Source organism: Leptodactylus fuscus, chromosome 7 (genome assembly GCF_031893055.1).
Source record: "Leptodactylus fuscus isolate aLepFus1 chromosome 7, aLepFus1.hap2, whole genome shotgun sequence".
Lineage (NCBI taxonomy): Eukaryota > Metazoa > Chordata > Amphibia > Anura > Leptodactylidae > Leptodactylus > Leptodactylus fuscus.
Window position 1 is genome coordinate 42,797,325 of NC_134271.1, and position 24,412 is coordinate 42,821,736.

Genomic DNA, 24,412 nt, shown 5'->3' on the forward strand with positions numbered 1-24,412 from the left:
CGGTCAATAGGCAGACATTGCAATATAACAAATTGAATCATTTTAACTAGGAGAGATGGACCTTCTTAGAATCTACCCGGGTGGGGGTAAAAGTGCTATATTTTATAAAAACAAACAAATGAATATGATCCAATCACCAGTCAGTATCTGCGTATATAGATACACAACTCATTTCAGTGCGTGGAGTGTAGCAATAACTGTTGGATAGCGGAATCTCGTTTTGAGGAGTAGTAAATATTAACATAACTATGTGTTCAATTATATGCCAATATATGGAAGTTATACTTGTATATATTAAACTATTAGCAGTGTATGGTATTATGTTTAGAGTAAAGAAGTTGTCTAGTTGAAAGGTTTCCCAAAGATTGGACTTCTGCAGTAGATAACCATAGATGGAAGCATTTGGGTAGTCTTCATTGAGGCAATACATGGTTCTGGCTGCCAACAAGGTCACCATTAAACTGCTTTGTTGTGGCCTGGACTAATTTTTTGCCATGGGTAAAGTAAAGTCCAGCTCTAACTTTGTTAAAGCATATAGTATTTATATGGACATCTCTATAAAGAACACTTTCCTATAGCTATTGTCCCTGATATTATTTGTAACCTGGTTATCCTATATGGAAAATTTTGGTAATGTCTGTATTCAAGCAAAGTACAGTAGATGTTCTGATCAATAGGGCTGTTTCCAAATTAGCATTCCAGTCACTTGTTCCATCTTTTCTATGACCATCAAGACTTGCTTAGATAATCGAATAATGTTTGGCATGGGGCCCGGCATTTATTTGTGATAATGAACACAGAACCCCATCTGTAAGGATAACATAATGTTTCATTCTGTAGAATTTCTTCCTACATTTGAATCGAGCATTGATGAAAAGTCCGCTGCTAGCAGCTGTTAAGAGACAATTTAATTCCAGCTGTGATAATTCACCGTGGCAGACATAGGCTGTTATATGTTGATACAACAACCTCTCTACATTTGCATTTTTATCAAAAGGAACAAATGTTTTCAACATTTTCGTACAGATGGCATTCAACCATCTACACCCTGGTTAATGTATTTTTTATATAGCTTTTTTTAGTTAAAAGCATAAATATTTGAACACATCTTCTATACCCCAATCATAAGGAAATGATGTTAGATACAGCTATACCTAGAATGACTACCGTTGGAATACATAGGTTGAATTGTTCTTATTTCCCTGTCTGATTATAATCTGATTATTACAGTGTATAGTATTACAGCAGACGGAGTTGTATTGTGTTTTTAATGTTTTTTATTCTTGTCTTTGTGCAGAAGCAGCAATGGACTGATGAATGTTTTAAGGTACTCTTTGTTCTATGCCTTTTTTCTTTGTTCTATGCCTTTTTTTTCTTGTGAATGTGTTGTCCAACTTACATTTTTAGATGCAGAGTTAAAATTTAAAATTTTTACTAGCCAGTTTAAAAATATTACCCTTTCTTCAAGTGAAAATGTAATATCTTAGATATCTAACAAATTGGGTATATATTTTAGACTCACAGGTTTTTGGCCATTCTCCATTGTGTATTCATGTGGGGCATTAGATTATTATTTTTTATTTTTTTAGCTAAAAATCCTCAAAAAATAAATAAATAAATTATATATATAGTTTTCTATCAGATATATAAGCTCAGGTTAATGGATAGAGCTCATCGAGGTAAATGTATTGGCCAGTTCCAATGACAGTCGTCTAATGTTTTCCATAAAATAAGTTGCCATCAGTTCCAACACACAAGACTCTGCTCCCTTCTACATGATCATTATACGCTATGGAAACATCTTTAATGTAAAATTCTTCATTCCTAAATGTAGTTCACTAAAGGAGTAACTAAAATTTAACTTTTACTGGATCCGCTAAAACAATTATTTCAAGGATAAATTAAGTCCTAAAAACACCAATATGTGGGTGGCTGGACCTTTCAATATTGTGTGTAGTCTAAATATAAACCACTTTAAATCCTCCCACAGGTCTCTGCCCAAAGTCACATCAAATAGAAGCCTCAACACAAAATCTCCAAGGCTCCTTCAATACCAAGACATCTAGTCAGAGTCCCATAGATTAAATGAGAACCATAACTTAAAGACAAACAGGACTAGGCTCATTCATATTGTGTGTACCTAGACTCAATCTCTATTCTTAATAAAGTGGTTATAGAGAGTTTGCCCTACATCCTTTTATCCCCTCAACATGTTTCCCTAGCCCTATTATGGGCTGTTCATCAGGAGGAGATGGATTATTGTCCGCAGGATTTGCGATACCAATCGCAGTTCCCCTGCCCTAGATGGTAGGACAGGGTACTTAGATGTGATCATATATTCATTCATAAATGGTTTTGTTGACTATGAGCCGCACAAAAACTCGCACTATCTCTCAGTTGAGACCGTAGATCAGGGGTAGAGAACCTTCGGCTCTCAAGCTGCTATGAAACTACAACTCCCAACATGCTCCACTCACTTCCATGGGAGTTCCAAGATCAGCAGAACAAGTATGCATGCTGGGAGTTGTACTTTTGCAACAGCTGGAGAACCATACATTCCTTACCCCTGCCATAGATGATTATATTATGTAGCTATCCACATCCAGATGAGCACACATAACCATGTTTATCAATACTTTAACCATGTAGTAAAGTGTAATACCATCATACATTATAACAACATATCTACAGCGCTTTGGCCCCCAAGTTTGACTTTTAACTTGACATTTGCTACTTTGCATACCTTAAAACAAAAGTCTAGGTGAAACTGATGCTATATTATGCATAGTGCATGGGTCAAGAAACACCCAGGGTTTTTTTTTTCCCTTGTTTGTGTTTTTTTTATGACCTCCTTATGACAATGTGCACTTGGGACGTTCTAACAATCTAGATCATACTGGACAATATCTAGGAATTCTATCTATCTATCTATCTATCTATCTATCTATCTATCTATCTATCTATCATTCTTTATGATAGGTGCAGTTAGGGGCTATTGAGTGTGAGATCAATACATTTCCAATTTTAGGCAAAAACACAAAGTCATCTATGAAAGTTTTAATCATTTTCTTTTCATTATTCAAATATTTTTTTTTATTTTTAACACCAAAAATGTCATTCCTATTTATCACATTTCATACATCAATTTCTAGCTCCCAATTCTTTATAACACGTCTAGCTTGACTGTGAGTTTTCCCTCAATGAGACCATTTTAATACCTAACATATTCTATAGCCTTCTGTTTGGTTAGCAACAGCTGAAGGCATAGAGCGCAGTTGCGTCTCTGTATATCTTTTCAGCACTGGAAATATTTATTGAAATAATATTTCAAAGGTTTAATTACAGTGATAATGAAAACAAGTTAAAACGCCACATAACAAGAATGAGTGTTTACCCGTATTGTTAATGTGATATGTTAGATTTCATTAAGCAGTAATGGTGTAGCAAATGAGTCACAAATTACTGTTGCATCTGTTAGAAGACCACATTAGTGCCAAATAACTGCAAATGCAGCCATTGGGTTATGTTCATTAGCCAATTGCTTCTGATCATGGCCAATCTATCTACGGTGGATGAGAGAGTTGGAGTTTCTGTAGTGTGAAAAATGACACTGTTTTTGTCTAAGCAATATAGGAAAAAAATCTAAACCCCCACTGCGCTGGCTCCAGTATAAATGGTGCTTTGCATCAAAAGTGATTATTTGAGCTTCAACAGTCTATCCAAAGAGCATCTTCCTATAGAATTGCAGGGCTCATCACTCCTGACCTCTAATGACAGCTGACAGGTTGTGTATGCAAGCAAAGGCTTTTCTGCTTTTTTTCTCTGTATACCTCCTTCATACAGTATGCAGTTATTAATTTCTATCATCATTAACAGTTTGAGGGATGACAATGTTCTGCGGCTAATGAGATCGTTCCCTCGAATGCGTCTTTTTTCCCCCCCTTCTATTAACCGGCATGCAAAACTCTATCTCACATAATATAAATTGTGTTTACAGCACAATGGCAGAATAATTATGGTTTGTTATATTTAACAGACATGTAATATGGACTGTATTTATCATCTCTGCTGCCTTACATCATTAATAAGCATATAATCACCCACAGACCTTAGAAAGTATAATCATTATTATTTTATTCAGATTATATTTAGAATTATTAGACATATTTTTGCATATATATAAAAAGCGTTTTTCTCTGTTCTTTCATTAAAAAACTATCATATAGCTAAATGACTAGTATAGGAGTTCAGCCTTAGTAATGAAATGAGAAAAACCTGTTCACAAGCATGAAATGCGCCCAAAGGAAACTACATCAGACTTCATCATAACCTATCCACTGCTTAAACACTGCTGCCTATACCTAAAAGCATGGCGCTCGTATTATTATCACTGCTTGAGAACTGTTCTTGCTCTGAATCTAAAATTCCTTTTACATAGAAATTTAGACAACAATTTACAATTTCTACCTTCTCTTGCTTGCGCAAATCATAGTAAATTGCAGTGGTTGTGGATATGAAATTGCAGCGTGGAGTATGCATTTGTCTACATTTATGGTGCATGAGTATTGTACAATGTGAGCTATTTCTTACTGTCGTTAGGTATCAATAAATAGGCCATTTGATATGCACTAGACCTAATGTATCTGTTGCTGAAATCAAGACAGATGTTGCTAATTGCATAGACATTAAAACACTGTTAATACGGGTGCGCTATTATAGCGGTATGATAATTGCACCTAAATCTTTGATCAGGAAGATCAGGATTTGGCTTCGAATTAACAGCTTACCGTATATGTGAAAACACCACGTAATAGCAGTAGGTATAAAGATATGTGTATGTTTAGATGCCGGAACATGCTGGCAATGCATGATCCGTAAGGAGACATATTACCCTTTCTGATCCACATCTATGGCTAGCCAGTACCCTGCTCCACACTGATGAGTGGCAATAACCTTGCAACATGCCAATGAGTTACTCTTTCTTTTGGAGGAGATATTCTAATTTGACTTTAATCATGGGTCATGTCACTAGCCTTCTTGGAAGCCACGCACAGAACCCATCCTGACATCTTTCATTTTGTAATAATGTTCCCCATGTAGGTAGTGATATACAGTATATTACTGTATGAAGAGGAATTGGTGGATTTAGTTGAAAGGAAGTGTGCAGTATAGCTTGTTTATTTATATAGCACCATTAATTCCATGGTGCTTTACATTTGAAGGTTTACATACACTACACAAAATATATAAAACAAATATAATGACTGACTGGCACAGTGGGGTTACACATTGCTCCATTTCCATTATATTCCGCATGGCTTTCACTCTACTCGTTTTTACCTCCTTATATCCAATGTACTGATGAAGGTCCATGGAACTGAAACATTTTGGTGGATCAAATTTGGAAGTCAAATTTGGAAGTCAACCTTTGAGTGCCAGAAATTTCTTATTTTTGGCACAGTGGGATAGAGGGCCCTGCCGCAAGGGCTTACAGTTTATGAGGGGAGAGGGAGAGAGACAGAAGGTGAGGGCATAGAGCTCAGTCACATGACATACCAAGGAAAATATACAAGTTGGTTGTATGAGGCCCTCAAAGGAAACTGTCAGTTGTATTGGCCTTTGTGCCCCTCAGTAAGCTTTCGCTTATTGAAAAATCAAGGTATAACCTTTTTAAATCTTTGGCGTATGTATAACTAGTCACTGAGAGCAGCTTCACTCAGTCATGCAGTCATTGTTATGCAGCATATGAGGTTGACATCTGACAGTGAGGAATGCGTCAATCCGTCCACGTCACATGTTGCTGAACAGCTGTAATTTTTTGTTGCAGATTTTGCTATGTTTTTTTGACCCAAAGAGTGGATTTAGCAGAAAGGAGACATACTTGGTTTTATATTTCTCATTCCTTCGTAACCACTCTTGACTTTGACTTTAAGAAAAAGCTGCAAAACCTGCACCAAAAAGAGGCAGACTTTCTGCAACAGTCAGAGCAGAAAGAAGTCTGCGGTCAAAAGAATAGGAATAAGTTTTATTGACTGATTTTAATATATTTTCAGTTCTGTAATTGCCATAATAGGTCCAAAGATACCACTGACTAAATCGCACTTGAATGGTTCTTGTTTTACAGACGTTCCACACGCCAAGTCTTGGTGATGAAGAATTTGAAATTCCTCCTATCACCCCCCCTCCAGAAACTGACCCTTCCCTTGGCATGACTGATGTTCTGCTACCATTTCAAGTTATGGGTGAAGCTTTGGCTGCCCAAGGGAATGAATTTACACCTCAGTTTCCACCTCAAAGTCTGGATCTCCCTTCTATCACCATTTCTCGCAATCCAGTAGACCAGGAAGGAGTATTGCATGCTAATGCATTGACAATGGTGAGTTATATACAGTAGTCTATGAGAATAACCTATGGAATATTTCTTAGTTACCTGGTTATGGTAAGAAAAATAAGTGAAAAAATATGATACATACCAGTCTGTACCTAGTAAAATGTTATCTATTGTGAATGATAAAATATAGTTTGCACTCTTGGAATAATTCCGAATTATTCATATAGTTGAAAACTGCACCCATGACAGATAGATATAAACTATAGTAATGCATTTTGCTTTTATTAAGATATTGCCCTTTATTGGCCATAAACTCTAAAGGCATACTTTCTATGGAATAACATCAATATATAGCAGATTAGTACATTCCAGCATTAGGGCATTCTCTGCAGTAATGAAGTTTCCCTTTTCAGTTTCATAAGGAGCCTCAGGGGTCTTAATTCCTGCGGAGAGCTGAAAAATGAAATGAATAATAACTATAATCATTGCAGGAAAGCAACAGGATCTAATAATGGCTAGATGTAAAAATTCTAATTAAAAACAAGAACCACCAATCTATTTACTTACTCTTCTGCATGAAATAAAATGTTTAGAAATAGATGGATTTGTGTGACTGTGTAATACTACTACACAGATTTATTAAGAGTGCTGGGTGATGTCTCGTGGATAGTGTAAGGAGTTATTAAGATCCTTTTATATTAATTAAGATACGTCATGTTGTGCAGCCTAATATGGTCAAATATGGTTACAAATCCCAATTCCTGCACAACACAACTGCTGGGTGGTCACACATTATGACAGAGTATCATTAGATCATACTTATTTATTGACGTATGGCCATCACACATCTCAAGAGCAAATGTAAGCAAGGACAGGTCTGTACTAGAGTGGGGGAACTTGATTTTGCTAAGGTTCATGAGGTTCACCCTCAAGTTTTGTTTTTGAGCAAACTTCTTTGGGCCCAAGTGGAACTGCTATTTTCTTTCCTGGCCCCAAAGTATAATAATCATAGGTTACGGGAGAGTGCAAAAAAAACCCCTTAAAAACATTAAACTATCTAGAGTATGATAAATATGACTGCCAAGGAAATATACTGATGGGGAAATTTCTATTACATTACACCTATTTTAGTAAATTACAATGTACTATATAGCCTTGTATTGAGGTGCTTGAGTTACCTCTTAAGTCCTCCCCCGTTTGAACTCCTGTGCTGTCCTCTGGCCTCGTATGGTGCAGGAGGTGTGTCTGTTCGAGATTACCTTCTCCCAGACTTTTGCCATTGTGAGTTTTCATTGTTAGGGTTAACTTTTGTGTGCTTGTGTTTGACAGCCTATCTGCCAATCAAGCCTGGGGCGGGTTCCGGACTTCCTTTAGCTGGCCATCAGCCCAGCATGGTTATTGGCTATTGCGACTCTGTAATTGCTAAGCAGTTCTCCTTGATTTTATATGGTATTTGCTGACCTCTGCTTTTTGGCCTTTGGATTGCGATTTGGTACTGTTTTGTCTCTCTGGTTGGACCCTTGGTGGCTGACTCATTTTCAGTGTTGTGTTGTCTTGTGCTGCCCTGTGTATCACTTATCTAGAGTATTGTTTGTCATCCAGTTGTTCCTTTCATTAGGACAGTAGCGGCAAATAGATAAGGACACAAGATGGGCCTAGATTTAAGGCTCACTGTCCTTGACTTCCCTAGCAGATGTTATTACCTTCGGGCAATTCTAACACCACCCTTGCCATTGATTCTCCACTCCACTATACAAAAGTTCCATTAATTAATTGCTCTGTATAATTAAAACTTATTTATAATAAAATGAGCAAATTATATTCCCAGTTGACATATAACGGTTACCTTGTAAAATACTTTTCCTTAAATCAACAATATTAGAAAGATTTTAAGTGTTGCCATTTTCAAGTCCAATTATATTCACAGATATCACAACCATTAGACAGTTTTCACCTTCTGTAAAATTATAAACATGTTGGATTTGGTAACTTAACACGTTTCCAAAATGCCTTTTAAAAACATTGTTCTGCTCCACCTAGCAGAACCAAAGGCATCAATAGAAGCTTAGCCTTGTTATTGTATACAAACTAATGTACGTAACTAATCATTCCAGCACTTCACCTTTCTCCTGCATCTGAATGTGGAGCGTGGCAAGAACAAAAGACAGCCGTGAATTAATTTACACCTGCCTGTGTTAATTTGCCAATTTATTATCTAGATTGCTTGGCCTTTCTGTTTGTTACACAGTTCATTAAAATCTCCCAAATCAATATTTTGACAGCTCTTAATAAGATGTCTATCTGTTCTTACGAGGAAGGCAAATATTTATCAATAGGCTAGCAATGAATCATTAAATTAGTTATTGGGCAAATTATTTTACCTATAATGGGAAAAAGGCCTTCGGAAACAATATCTATTTCTATATATGTGGTAATAACTAGTGCCGTAGTGAAGCAGTCATTCTAATATGTTAAAATCTCTATAGATTAGTAGCATAGTAAGTGCTCAACTTTCAAAATACTTCTTTGCACTGTTACCCCCTATATAATAGCTAGGTTTCTATTGATATCAGTCAACAACATGCCATTGGATGGAATAGTGTAAGGAGAACAGATGATGGTTATCGGAATACAAATCTGTATAGTTGTAGAGCCAGCAAGGAATAATTCAAGAATTGACTTCAACAGTCAGTAGATGAGACTATGAGAATGTACTTTAAAGCAACACTTGAGTATTTAGTTTTTTTTGCTACATACCATAGTACATTCAAAGTATTCTTTTCCTGATGCCATCACCATGTCTAGTACCTGTACCTATGTCTTTTTCTTGCTTTTTCAAAACTAACACAACTAATAGTAAAATGGATCTTTCATTGTGAGGAGGATGCTACCAAATGCCCCGTAAGTTGCAAAACTGCTGCTAATAATACTGGAGAAAGTAATGGTGGGAAGGTTTTGTGACAATGAAAGAGGCAACAGATTATATGAGAGGCAGGTGAAGAAAGGATAGGGTAGAACAACAGAGGTAGGACAATGATGTCACCTGGTAGTTCTCAATAGAATCATCAGGCAACACAGAGAGAAACCTCCTGTTTGCACAGCAATCTATGCTAGAAAAAACGGGTCACGCTGTTATCATGTGACTTATTAAAGAAGGTGAAAGCTATAAGTTAAAACACTACAAGTAGACAACTATTACTGTTGAGAGGATGGTCATTCAGACAATATAATGAGTAAAAGAAAATCACCAGAGAGCCTCTTTAAAGGCCATATGCAAAGATACGATGCATTATTACGGCCTTGTGCATAAAGCCTAATGGTAGTATTATGTGAGTATAATGCGAACAGAATAAAATCCTGTTGGCTGAACACTTCATACTCTATATTTCTATAAAGTTTAAAATCTCTTCAAAATAATCCTCAATGCAGAATGTAGAATTCATTCATCATACCCAACTTTGCCAGATGAGACATAAAACTGATTGGTTGTATAGAAGCTTTGGAGATAAGGAAAATGCATTTTAGAGTGTAAAAATCTAAACTATGCAATATAGATTAGAATAAAACCAAGAAAAGTTTTTCCCTTCAATAGGTCTTCTCAGTGACTGCCATTTTCAGGATTAAGGACTATCTTCTATAGTAAAGTGCAATGTACCAAAGGGATATAATTATTTTAGTTTTTCTTGAAAAAATCTTGAAAGATCCTGGAGTGATAAAGTAAACAAATGCACTTGATGGGTTTCTGAGTAATATTGTACCTCTTTTGTTCTGTGGTTTACTTGACACATTCACCTATAAACTTGAATTCACAATTGCCAGAGGTACAGTTAAAAATAGGTTATGTCAAAGTTCCTCAACGCTTCCCTCAGGGTTTGTGTTGGCGAGATAAATAATAATATTTTTGCACTACCCTCATATATTTCCCAGTGGAAGACTGATAAAAATGAACGGTGACTTCTCTTATTGCTTCATAGACATCTTGAGATCCATAAAATGAAGTGAAGTTGCTTGTTATCTTAATAACTATAGGTATTGGTAAAATGATTGCATGTTACAAAAGACCTCAATTTTTTTCCCCTAGTAGTCATATGTTGAATGATACAATGCTGATATGATGTTAATGCACAGATCCAGACATGTAATAATACAGATACAATTTGTTACACTTTAATGTTTGCCCTTCTGTTTCTGTTCATGCAAAGCAATTATAAAACAATCATGTAACGTGAGATCAACAGGCTTATTAATCACAATAATAATAATTAATGCAATCTTAATTAAAATGGTTGCTTCAAAGTTCACTGTGTTAATGAATTATGTATTCGTTTCACCATCAGAAAACATAATTTTCTGGAAATGCTCTTAATTATGACTAAAACCGGCAGGTGTCACATGACCGGGGCACATTTTTGTTTACTAGAAGTAAATCATAGGTTCCTATTAAATGACTACAAGCAAAATGTAAGGAATTGAAAATATATTAGAAAATTGTGAACTTTTCATTGTATGAATAATAGCTAATATTCTGCTATGGCCCAGTTCACATCTGCGTTTGGGCCATTCCGTTTCCCTATCCGCATGAAAAAAGCGGAGAAAAAAGTCTTACAGGCAGCACTTTTCTCTACAAATTTTTCATGCGGAAACCACATGGACCCAATTATAGTCTATTGGGTCAGCGGATTTCCTCAGGTAACCACTAGAGATGAGCAAACACTGTTCGGAACAGCCGTTCCGAACAGCACGCTCCCATAGAAATGAATGGAAGCGGCCGGCACGCGGGGGGTTAAGCCGACCGCTGGCAAAGTCTGCGTGCCAGGTGCTTCCATTCATTTCTATAGGAGCGTGCTGTTCGGATCGGCTGATCCAAATAGTGTTCAATCATCTCTAGTAACCACTTTTTTTATGTGGATAGGTTTCCATTCCAGGGGTCCCCAAGTGGACTTCCTGAATAAAAACCCTAATGCAGATGTGAACCGGGCCTGAGACCATAAGGTAGCACTATATTAATTGCATAGTGCTCCAAAGCTCCTATGGTAAGTAGCATGGGCAAAGTATGTAATAATACACCATGTCACAAGTATTCAGTTTAATGAATGCTACAATTGTAGCCGGTATCGAGAATATCCTGGTGCTTATACCAGTGAAATATTCTGTATACATTGTATATAATATGTTATTGTACACACACGTACATAAAATAATACATAACAGACATTATTTTTTAAAATGCTGGGTATTGGGAGTATTATGACAATATTATTAATAATCAGTATTTTTACCATTAAATCCAAATTTTTCATTGTACCTTAATAATAAAGACGTCTTTCTATACTGAGCAGATATGAAAAATGTGCTTTTAATGAACACCACAGACTTCTACCTTTTGTCTGTCTTTCTTACGTTTCTAGATATCTAAAAGATAGCATCTGTATGTATCTGTATCTTTGCCTTTACACCAGGCCCCCCTTTTTTAACACCTCCCTATAATCTGTCCAGCTTGCTGAGCAGTATTGACATCAGTGCTACATCAATTTCAAAAAGTGGATTATTTTTACAAGACAGCTATTGTGACATATTGGGTCAGTCATAAATGAAAGATATTCATGCAAGCATGCAATACTTGTAATGAAGTCTCACTCTGACCTTCTGTATGATTGATTCGGTAATTTAGTTTTCTCAGGCAGTGCCTGAAATGAAATGAAATCATGTTGAACAAGTTTTGAATACCCACAGTGCACCAGGAGAAAGAAAAATCTGCAGCCCCAGAGGCTTGCAAGTGAACAGCTGAACGATTTATCTCTGTGCTATTATAGCCTATGCCAGAATTCAACATTTCTTTTTTTCCCTTTTTTTTTCTTATTTGGCTTAAGTACTTAATTCTGCAGGTAGCTCTAAATGGGAAAATAAAATACTGTCCAGATTTAAAATGACAGGACAGAAAGTATGTGCAGTGCACTGATAAAATATCTTGAATAGAACTGACCTTTCATGGAGCTGAAAGTTACTTGGGAATTTGTCCTTATAATTACCATATAGATTATTTTTATTTCTTTCCTGCAATGAAACACTTCTCAGAACAGCAGTGGTGATTGAATGGAAATTGAACTTGTTAACATTCTCTTCTGCTTAGTCTGTTGTATGTAAGAGAAGGTTAGCTTTGATGAATTTAGAACTTCTTTTTCCTCTCGATATACACAAAAAAGCCAGTCAAATATATTATATTGGGACCTTTTATCTTTGCCTGTGAAACGCTAAATAGGTTTTACTAAATGAGAGAAAACATTTATAACGTTACCTGTGTGCTTTACCCCGTATCAACAAGACAAATGGCTTACAATATGTCTAAGCCTGGTAAATATATTTACACTGATTACTTTTACAAGAGAAGGGAATTACACTCTGTTAGGCAAATGCTTATGATAGAGTTGTAGTTATAAAATCTACCAAAATGGAAACGGTCAAACTGTCAATGCATTTGTACCTACAGATGTGTCCACCCCTTACGTTAATTCAAAAGTTGTTAAGGTCTCCCAAGGAAACCAATTCAATTGCAAATCCTGCAATTCACCTCCCGACCACTGGGTGATAATCCACAGACACGTATAAGATAGACCTTGCAATATCATGTTTTTGGAAAAGCTTGTCATCTGATGCCACATATGGGTAGGTTTTAGCTCATTTCTGCAGGGAATTGAATAAAACTAAGTAGCTAAATATTTACAAGTCCTACAATGAGGGTAAGTAATCAAATCCTTATTATTGGATAATGGGAAAGGGCATCAATACGTCTCAACCCACTGTCTCAGAATTATAATAGATTACATTCTCCTATAGTAAAAGAATACTGGATGTTCTAGATGCCGATATTTCCTACTGCTAGTGTCCAATATATTATCAAATAAGGGGTATAAATAAAAAATAAAAAAAAAATCCAAAAAAAACAATGTGCTCTTTTCATGTAGCCACATCTATCTAGTAGTCTATAGAACTTCTTTAAGCCAATGGAGTGTGGTGAAGCTCCGTGTTCATGTATTATCTTACAAGCACAGACATAACCTAGAGCCTGGGGTACTTACATACTGGCAGGGTCTAGTTAATCATTTGCAATGATCTTCTATTTGTATAGGTGATATTATACAGTAGAAAACCATTTCTGGGAGCCATTTGATAGAATGCTACTGGCCTTATTATTAAGTTGTTATTGACTCCCAGTGACCATATGAATAATGTCCTCTATACTGTTTGGGTCTTCAGGCTTCTCAGTGGAGATTTTATAATTCTGTTCATCCATCTTCTTGTTGGTTACCGTCTTTGTCTTTTCCTTTTAACACTTCCAGACACAACTTGCTTTGCCATTGTACTAGATTTTCTTGCAACATAGCCAAAATAATACTATTTAAAATGGCTTTTTCGAGATTAGAAACCACAGTTACTAGTTGCAGAATGTTTCTGATAAAGATTTACTATTTTTCTAAGCTTAGAGAACCCTATTAAAACCAAATACTATGTGGTACATTTTTTTCCAAGCCTCATCCAAATTAATGATATGCGTTTTCCGACTAGACTTGGAAGTATCACATTCCATGGCTATCTAATAAAGAGCAGCTGCTTCCATATGCATTAACTGCATGTATATCGGTAAACAGCATGTACAAGGGTTAAAGTCCAATGTTGAGCTATTACAATTATCTATTCAGGTTGAGTAAAATGAAAGGCTGTCATTAGCACATCCTAATCATGGCTGGATTTTAATGTCTCATTAAAGTAATTAGCCCTCTGCCTGACTTTCACAGATTCTAACTCTACCAAAAGAATCTTCACACATAGAGATGAGCAAAATAATTCCATCACTTTATGAAATAAGTAATTCTGTTTGACAGATTAATATGTGATATTTTCCTTTGTAAAGTCTGACATACATGGCAGTTAATATCAATGAGCATGAACAAAGTGCAAACAGTAGTAAATAAACCTAGTAATGGCTCTGCGCAGGGAGTGACTCTCGATATGAATTCAGTTATGACCTTTTTTATCTACTGGGTTGTCTTTTTTCAGAATTTGTTAACCGATCCATGAACTTGGAGACAGAATCTATAAGGCTTAAACTAATGAACCATGAATAATCCATACGCACAGTAATCTATGAATAGATTTCCTTGGGTACAGCCCTGTATAGTGCAAAACTTTTGGAGAGCCATATCATAACACATCGCCAAATCCATCTTACACAACATATTGTAGGTCTTACTGAGTTACAAGTTCCATCATGCACACAGTTTTGGCAACACACATAGCACTGTATGCAGCACTGTTCTTTCCATCAAGCAAGATGAGATCGGTGACTGAAGGTTCTGAAGACTAATACATGGAAAGCATTTGCTTCTATTATTGTTTTCTAAGATTAAAAGACAATGTTTTTTTTTCCATACAAACGTAGGAGAGATTTTACTATTGTGGTCATGGCTATTTTTTGGTGTAAACGTGGCTCATTTTTGGCGCACCACCGTGTGCCCAAAAATGCACCTCATAAAATAAAATTGATGTATATTTTATCTGAAATATCTACTGGGTTGTACCAGAATTGATAAGATGCCAGAGCTTCTTACTAATCTTGGCACATCCACCATCACTCCTAACAATATTAAGAGTGGCATACAAATATATAATTCACCCCATTATCTCGAAGAGCTTGGGAAGTTAAAAAAAAAACCCCCACTAAAACTAGAAATAAACATATGCAGAAGATAATATTTCCCTCACTATTTATCACTCATCTTCAGGATTTTTGCATAATTCTGAAAGTCATGTAGAAATTCTACACATAATAGAGGAGATAATCTACTGATATGTTCTATTTTCTGGTAGATATTGTCGAGGGGGAGGATAACAATTTTTCTCTTCTACTGCACAGTGGGTGGAGTGTGAAGGCTCCTGCTCTTGCCAGTTATCTTACAGCCAACACAGGACAAAGAGAAAATAGAGCAGTAAAAATAAATGTTATCATTTATATAAAACAGTCTGTGTTCATGGTTGTGTGATGGACAGTCCGTGGTCTTGTTTTGGACACACAGGAGAACAGCTCATCACAGTCACAGCACAGTAATCAGACCTCTGCCTGATAACGAGCCATGCACATGTGTGTTCATCATATGACCATGGACTGTATATCACATGACTATGGACTGTACATCATATGACCATGGACTGATTTTTATCCAATGGAAGTAAACAGAATAAATGACATCAAGCAGAGATCTAAAAACCCAAAAGCAATTGATACAGAAAGTATATCACAAGATTATATAACTTTTCGAGGGCCACACGGTGGCTCAGTGGTTAGCACTGCAGCTTTGCAGCGCTGGAGTCCTGGTGTTCAAATCCCACCATGGGTAAAAAAACATCTGCAAGGAATTTATATGTTCTCCCCGTGTTTGTATGGATTTCCATCCCATATTCCAAAAAAGACATACTGATAGGGAAAAATGTACATTGTGAGCTCTATGTGAGGCTCACAATCTACATTTTAAAAAAAAATTATATAACTTTTCATACAAAGAATAACATGAATTTGTTGAAACTGGACTGCCCCTTTAATTATATCATGAGACAAACTAAAAGAGGAAATTGAAGGAAGAATTACGTTTTTTTTTTTTTTCTAGTGTTACTATGAGGTAATCCTCAACAACCCCTTTGACAACCTTGCTTTTTTATCGATATAAATTAAATTGAGATAGTCAGTTGATGTCTATGTAGGCTATGTCTGTATATATCTGCTTATTAAAAGATAACTGAAATTTTCAATTTTGACCACCTCTTTGTGATAGTATTTACAGACTATTTTAAGCATTTACTTATATTTCTGTCTGGACTCTTTATAGCCTTATATTTAGCTAACATGAGCACATTTTCAATTAATACAGTGTTGGGGCTATGTTGCCTAATGTGTTGCAGATAAAACAGTTATTTCATGGGTCATTAATGTGTTTAATGCGTGGAACATTCTATTAAAACAAGCACTTATTATTTTTATGAAGATGTTTATTACTATGGTTAACAGCCAGAGTACAACTAGATTTTTGAAGGCCATAATCATTCATCTTATGTGAGGTTGCCTCTTTTGTTTGTGGCTTTCTTTTAGCAGAAGATTTGGATTATCATCAGCGAGCAGCCAAAGGTTTTTGTTATTTCAAGCTGAGATTGATAGATGTTGTGGAAATTACATGCAATACAATTACACACCTTCAAAGATTTACAGCAGTGGTGCTAAATAGCTATGAAACCGAGTAAGAACAAAGGAGAAAAGGAAGGGAAAGTGTTTAGAATGGAATTTAAGACATAAATGATACTCTGCAGATCAACATTCACCGTTCTATTCATACCATTTCCAAATGTCTGTGTAATGCAAGTATTAGCTTTATTTTACATCAGAGAAATAACAGCAACACTTAACACATACAAGAACAAAATGACTGTACATGTGAAGACTATACTACGCTATTTCACTAGGCTTTGTTTCTTAGATGAGGCATTACATATAGTTCCTTGTCTTCACTAGAGATGAGCAAACACTGTTCGGATCAGCCGATCCGAACAGCACGCACCCATAGAAATGAATGGAAGCACCTGGCACGGCTGATCCGAACAGTGTTCGCTCATCTCTTGTCTTCACAATTTGTCACCAGTTTCCAACTATAAACCCTTCATGTTAATATATATTCACTCTGACGGCAACTTTTCAATAGCTACTATATTTGGCATGATTACTTTTAACTACCACTCCTTTGATTATGGGAATATTCCCTTTTTACCATGGTAGTCTAGTATTTAGCTCTCTAGGCCACAAACTGACCGGATCATCAATTATAACATAAATTCTCATGGGTAGATGGACTATTTTTTTTTTATACATATAAGGAACTGAATAGCATTAACAGTTCAGTAGAGAATTTGCAGTCATAACATTCGATATGTTAAAAGTAGTCTATCATCAAGATACTTACTATCCATTGTGCATAGTAAAGGACATGGAGAGCAACATGATACCTTTTACATAATCCAAGAGAGACCCCATTTCCTTGAAAAAGCTGTTTTTATAAATAAATCTCAAGCAAAATTGGGGCGTGCCAAGGCCTCAGGGTTTCAAACCTGACAACAAAGCCCTTGTTTGTCCCATTGTCCCATTGCACTTCAACCTCATTGGAATAAATAGTAAAACACTTTTTTTTTTTTTTTTCAAGAAAATGGCCCATCTGATGGATAGTGATAGTGCTCAGTAGAATATTGGCAGCAAAGCACTGTGGTTGGTGTGATATAAAATTCCTGGGTGACAGACTTCCATTATCCATCCTTATGACTAGTACCGATCTGCTGACTTATATGGTACATTACTTTGTCATGTTAGGGTGCATTCACACTGAGTAAACGCTAGCTTATTCTGAACGTAAAACACGTTCAGAATAAGCGGCGTCTAAAGCAGCTCCATTCATTTCTATGGGAGCGGGGATACGAGCGCTCCCCATAGAAATGAATGGGCTGCTTCTTTCACTCCGTGCAGTCCCATTGAAGTGAATGGGGAGTGCCGGCGTATACGGCAAGCTCTGCTCATGCCGGAGCGTACACGCCGGCACTCCCCATTCACTTCAATGGGACTGCACGGAGTGAAAGAAGCAGCCCATTCATTTCTATGGGGAGCGCTCGTATCCCCGCTCCCATAGAAATGAATGGAGCTGCTTTAGACGCCGCTTATTCTGAACGTGTTTTACGTTCAGAATAAGCTAGCGCTTACTCAGTGTGAATTCACCCTTAAAGTTCAATATTCTCATCAAATTACTATGAATTAATAATAATTAGAGATGAGCGAACAGTAAAATGTTTGAGGTTTGATATTCGTTTCAAGTAGCCCCTCAATATTTGACTACTCAAATCAAATATCGAACCCTATTATAGTCTATGGGGGGAAAATGCTCATTTCAGGGTTAGGCAACATTCGTTCAAATTACACTTACCAAGTCCACGAGTGAGGGTCGGGCTGGATCCTCTGACCAGTCTTCTCCTTGCAGCGTCCCCGCGGCATCTTCCGGCTCTGAATTCACTCTGACAGGCATTGGGCCTGGGCAGAGCCGACTGCGTATGTCTGCACTACAAGCGGGCATGCGCAGTCAGCTCTGCCCAGGCCCAATGCCTGGCAGAGTGAATTCAGAGCCGGAAGACGCCGTGGGGAAGCTGCACGGAGAAGACTTCTAAGGGTAGTAGAAGAACCAGCGTTGATTGGCTGACTGTATAGCATTCGGCCAATCAATGCTGGTTCTGCATCGAACTTTTCCATTCGAATAGCGAGTGGTACTCAATCGAGTACGAGTATTTCGAATACCGTAGTATTCGATCGAATACCTACTCAATCGAATACTACTCGCTCATCTCTAATAATGATATATACATTAATTATTGACTTATTATTGTACAGTATTTTACCCATGGTCATCATTTAGTCGTATGGACAGTACGACTTGGCCTCATGGCCACAAATACTTTATATTGTAGATTAATGAAATCAATTAGTTGTACTCTAAATTTGTTGCATTAGAATACAGCAATTTATTACACTAATGTCCATTACATATTAATGTATTACATTTAGTTAAATATGTAACTTATTGTCAAGCAATTTCATAGGTTTAATGCCATCCATATACAGTACATTGTCAGACTCTCCTCGGGAGAATGATCTAATATTTTTGTAACTAAACTATATTCTTTCTTTAAACTGTATATTAGATAAACTCCATAAAAGTCTGTACAATAGCACAGCAGATAAGGAAAGTGAAAAGCCGTTGAAGCCATTCTCTCAGCAGTCATTACAGAGCATGTTGGGAAAATGGGCATTTTATTACCGCCTGTTAAGTTCTTATACTAGTGACATTTTATTTTACATCAAGTCAATTTATGGCTTTGACTTTTAAATTTAGTTGAGCCAAGTAAATTAACACATGCCGGATCTGATTTCTCAGCTCTTGCTCTAATTCTTCTCATAGTTTAGCATGTAAATCAAAGTGTTGTGAAGAGTGTTTGTGCCTTCATTAAGAACAAGACATTTTCCAAGAAAACATACATTGTGTTCCAGAAATGTAAGACATCATATAAGTAATGAAAAAATCCCAGACTCTCTGCAGCTCTTAACAACTTGAAGGACAGTAACAATTAGAAATATACCATCTTCTATAGGTTGTATAGTTTTAGAAGCTTGAAGGATAATATTTATTAACAATCATTTATTTTTTTTACAACCTTTAATATTACAATCTCCATCATATCCTGTAATTTGAATGCAATGCATAGGTGAAAGAGAGTTTATGTTCCTTTTGAGTGTTTTATTATGAGAATTAGAATGCTTTTTAGTGCAGTTGCACATAATGGTAAAATATTTTATTGACATTATTTCAGAAATTAGCTGCCTATTGTAGACGCTGTCACTGACTATAATATTATTAGAAAACCTAAGGAACCTCAACTATTAATGAGAGTGGAAAAAAGTAACAACAAAACACAAATAGGTTATACCGTATATGAAAAACATCTATCTTGGGCAACATGGTGGCTCAGTGTTTAGCACTGCAGCCTTGCAGCACTGGAGTCCTGGGTTTGAATCCCGCTAGAAACAATATCTGCAAGGAGTTTGTATGTTCTCCCTATGTTTGCGTGGATTTCCTCCCATTCTATAAAGATATACTATATAATGAAAAAAAAAAAATGTACATTGTGATCACTATATGGGGACCACAATCTATATTGAAAGAAAAATATCTATCTATCTATCCTGTCTACCAATAAGTATTTGGACACCCATGCAAATGAAGATATCTGCGGTCGTGATGTAAGTCACCTTCCACTGTTGGCATTAGTGCATTGACATTGTCTGGTTTCGAGAAAGGGGTAATTGTGGGGTGCCACAGATATTGTCCACCCTTAAGGGACACAGCAAGTGAACTGAATTACCCAAAATCAACAGTGGTCTATGTGATTACAAAGTGGAAGATGAACGGTGATTGCCAGAATGTGCCCCAAGTCGGCAGATGCCCGAAACTGGGAGATAGAGACCGACAAGTGCTGGCCAGAGAAACTGCACCCAACCGATGGCTCACATACACCAAGAGTTTCAAAGGCATCCTGGAGTATTGTGTCGCTCAATACCATCCGTAAGGAAGCATCTGCTGGGTTCTACCAACATATGAAGAAATGTTGTGTTTCTAATCTACTACAGGTGTCCAAATACTTATTGGTAGGCAGTGTGTGGGTGTGTGTATATATATAATTTTAGTTTTTTTTTTAATAAAACTTCAAAACTTAGAAATCCATTTAGCTAGTTAGGTCAATGACTGAAAACACAATTATCTTTTTTGTGAGTTTATATAAAATTTGCTTTTCCAGCTGCAGGAAAGATAACACCTACTGTTTTACCTCTTTAGTGCTCTGTCATATAGAATCAGCTTGTAGTACATAGTTATCTGTAGTTACTCTTTAACTACCGTAATTTGTAAGAACAAATATACTGATTAAATAAATTTAGCTTTTCCAACATATTTTTTTTATAGTTCTTTCTTTGGCATTGTAGAAACAACTTCTGCAAATAAAGACTTCCCTGTGATAAGACTATTATTTATAATATTTGCTACAATTAGCTATAATACACAAAGTGTTGAAGCTGTGAAATTTGACAAGCCTTACGTGATTTCTTATGTTTTTTCATACAACTGTCTTTTATAAAGTATTATAAGCAAGATCTTAAAAAAGCCTTCTGAGATGGTGGAAAAATGGGCAATGGTGGGCAGGTATGCCATAAATAATATAGGTAAAAAAATTTGCAAATCTATTCTCCAGGATGTAATTAGAAGAACAGTGCCTCTGTATGCTGCCCTCTAGGGGCAGCCCCCTTAACATCATGCATGACTCAGTTAATAAGCCTACTGACATGATGCGGGGTTTATTGCCAAATTAGTATTTCTATTCCAAAAGGAACAGATTCCCAGCTATGGACAGTGCTGTTTTGGTCTTTTGGACCTCCTCAGCATAGCGCAGGGATACTGATTTGGCAGAGTGATAGACTATAGACCAGGGTCAGGGGATAAGCATACACATTAGGGAGAGTGTGTGCCTACATAGGCATACGGAGACTTACAAGTCATTCCTGCTCCGCTAGGGATTCTGGGTAAAAAATATGTAAATCTATTCTCCAGGAGGTAATTAGGAGAACAGTGCCTCTGTATGCTGCCCCCTAGAGGCAGCCCCCTTAACATCATGCATGACTGTTAATAAGCCTACTGACATGATGCTGGGTTTATTGCCAAATTAGTATTTCTATTCCAAAAGGAACAGATTCCCAGCTATGGACAATATATAAATAATATAAAAAGTCACTACTTATCTGAAACACCTCATTGTTCCAGTGCCACTGCTTTTCTTTACTGCTACACTGATGTTTCCTACTAACCACGTGACTACTGCAGTCACTAGCCATTGAAGCCAAGGAATGACTGCAGCAATTGTCACTAGTTGGGCTTGTCATGTCTGCAGTAAAGTCCGGTGGAGAGTTCTTAAGTATTGACATTGGAATAGCAAGGGATTCATCTGCTGAGTAATGGCTCTTTTATTGATTTGTGGCATTATTCCTCCCTTGCCTCCCTGTCTAATTTTTGATGAACACTTTTATCTACTTAGGAATTGTGAAATGTATTTTTAGATAAAAGTGATGAATAATTTGAATGAAAGTGATAAAAGAATGTTCTGGGGCTTATGTGATTAAAGGATGATTTTGGGCTCTGATAGACCTCTTAATGTGTAACAGAAGACTCCTATATGGACCCATCATTTGTCACTCTGTTCTTAAGGGTTGACAAATAACCTAGAGGACTATATTGATGACATGCCTTGCCGGTGCAATGATAATGTGCAAATGTCAGCCCCATTGTGTGAATTGACTATTTCTTTGTAATATATCTTTTTGTCTGTACTTGAACTCTATTTATAGTACAGTGCTGAGGAATATATTGGCGCTATATAAATAAAATACTAATTATTATTATTTTTTATTATTATTATTATTATTATTATTATTATTATTATTTAGATGGATTGTGGGTGCTCAATATTATTTTGTGTGAGTTCAAGGAAACCACTCATCTAATACTGATGCCGAAGTTTTCCCCATCATTCATAGTAGACATTTTGAATCATTTCCAGCAGATGCAGTATAACCTAAGTCCTCATAAAACATGGCACTACATTGTATTGTGAGTAAGCTGTAACTTAGAGTGACAAAATATGCTTGAATATACACAATGTCCTATTCCAACAGCTTACATGTACTGTTTATTGTACATTACTTTCCGATTGCATTATAGGCTTCAACACTTTAGCCATTTTTTGATTAAACTATTTCATTTTCAATGTTACCGTATGTAATATTTTTCTATATAATGGGAAATAATGTAATAATAGAATTAAGAAGCCACAGGCTACTTACACGGATCTATAACCAGCTTTTTAAAAAGGTACACATCTCAGTTAATTCTTTTTCTTTCCCTCCAGGATCAAAGACAAACTCAGATGTCCCAATATCGTCAGGATCCGTCATTAATTATGAGGTCGCTGGTGCACATGTCAGATGTGGCTCGGGCAGGAATAATGTCTCAAAGTCAACTTACCACCATAAACCAGTCTCAATTAAGTGCTCAGTTGGGACTCAATATTGGAACAACTTCTATCCCCCATACGTCTCCTTCACCTCCAGCAAGCAAATCAGCTACTCCATCTCCTTCCAGTTCAGTCAATGAAGAAGATGCGGATGAAACAAACAGGGTACATATCTTTGTATGTGTGGAAGAATAACTAAAGGAGTGAGAACCATTGGCTGTGTGTGGCATTGCAATAGGACTAAACTGTAATAGCAGATGGCACCCATGCGTAAGAGAAGGCTATTTTTTAATTGATATTCCCATTTTAAAGAAAAGTAATGAAACATTTTTCCTATAGTTCTTTTCTAACTGATTTACTTGCGAGCTATACCTCTTAGGAAGGGTTCACACTACCGATGGATTGCGTTATGAAGGTGTCTGTTTAAAAAAAAAAACAAAAAAAAAGAACCGGACACCTACCATAACAGACACATGGACATGGATATCAGTTACTGTCCATTATAAGTCCGTTGCCCATGCACTTGCCATCCGTTTTTTGCTAACTGACAGAAAAGCAAAGCATGCAGGTTTTTTTTGTCCCCTGGAAAAATACGGTCTTGGGCACAAATGGACACAAGATAAAATCCTATTGAAATAAATGGAAATTTTAACAGACTAATGACGGTTCAGCTAGTGTCCATTGCTAAAATCTAGTAACGGACAATAGCTACAGACACTGCTGATGGTCACCAATGGTAGTGTGAACACCCCCTTACTCTGGTTAACCTTCTCCAACTTGAACAAGGTGCAAACTTTTTTGTGTAAAATTTTCCCTGAGGAACTTAGCAAATTTTTACTGTTGTTTACGTTGTAATAAAGCAATTATCCATGTTATCTTAAGAAATGTGCTTTCGCTTGTCGAATTTTCTGTTACCAATTATATGCAGATCTTACTCTAAATATCATCAATACAGTAACCGTACTTTATTTAATTCTATGAGAAAACATTGAGAAACACTTGTGTTGCATCTCTGAATACTTATTCTTCTTGGTAATAGCAGATTTATAAATAATTTAAATTTCAGCAGAATGTGTAGTTATTTTCAATTCACCTTCAAGAACAAAATTCACAAGAGATTTCAGCCTGCCAAAACAGGAGCGGAGAGTATTTTATTATTCAGAAATATGAATTAAAAGACAACAGAGAAAAGACAAAATACTGAAACAATTCCATTCTAATCCCTGTTGCTTTATTGTAATATAATTGTTGATAATCTGGCCTAGACTGATAACCGTTTCATATTTTATAAAATCTTATTTTATCAAGAAGAACCTATTGCTTAATGATTTCATTTCAACAGAAAATAATAAATTAATAAAGCATAAAATATTTCTTTAAAATACGCATTGTGTT

The 24,412-nt window shown here is 36.3% G+C and overlaps 1 protein-coding gene across 2 annotated transcripts in view; it reads left to right on the forward strand.

Moving 5' to 3' along the window:
* The window catches only part of TOX3 (TOX high mobility group box family member 3), a 101,650-nt gene that overhangs the window by 71,528 nt on the left and 5,710 nt on the right, over positions 1-24,412 (forward strand). Inside the window, exons 3-5 of one of the 2 annotated variants that reach the window (XM_075281798.1) lie at positions 1,298-1,327; positions 6,125-6,376; positions 22,913-23,182. In XM_075281798.1, coding sequence (XP_075137899.1) covers positions 1,298-1,327; positions 6,125-6,376; positions 22,913-23,182 — 552 coding nt within the window. The remainder of the gene's footprint in view (positions 1-1,297; positions 1,328-6,124; positions 6,377-22,912; positions 23,183-24,412) is intronic. The other variant, XM_075281799.1, reaches the window with a different exon arrangement.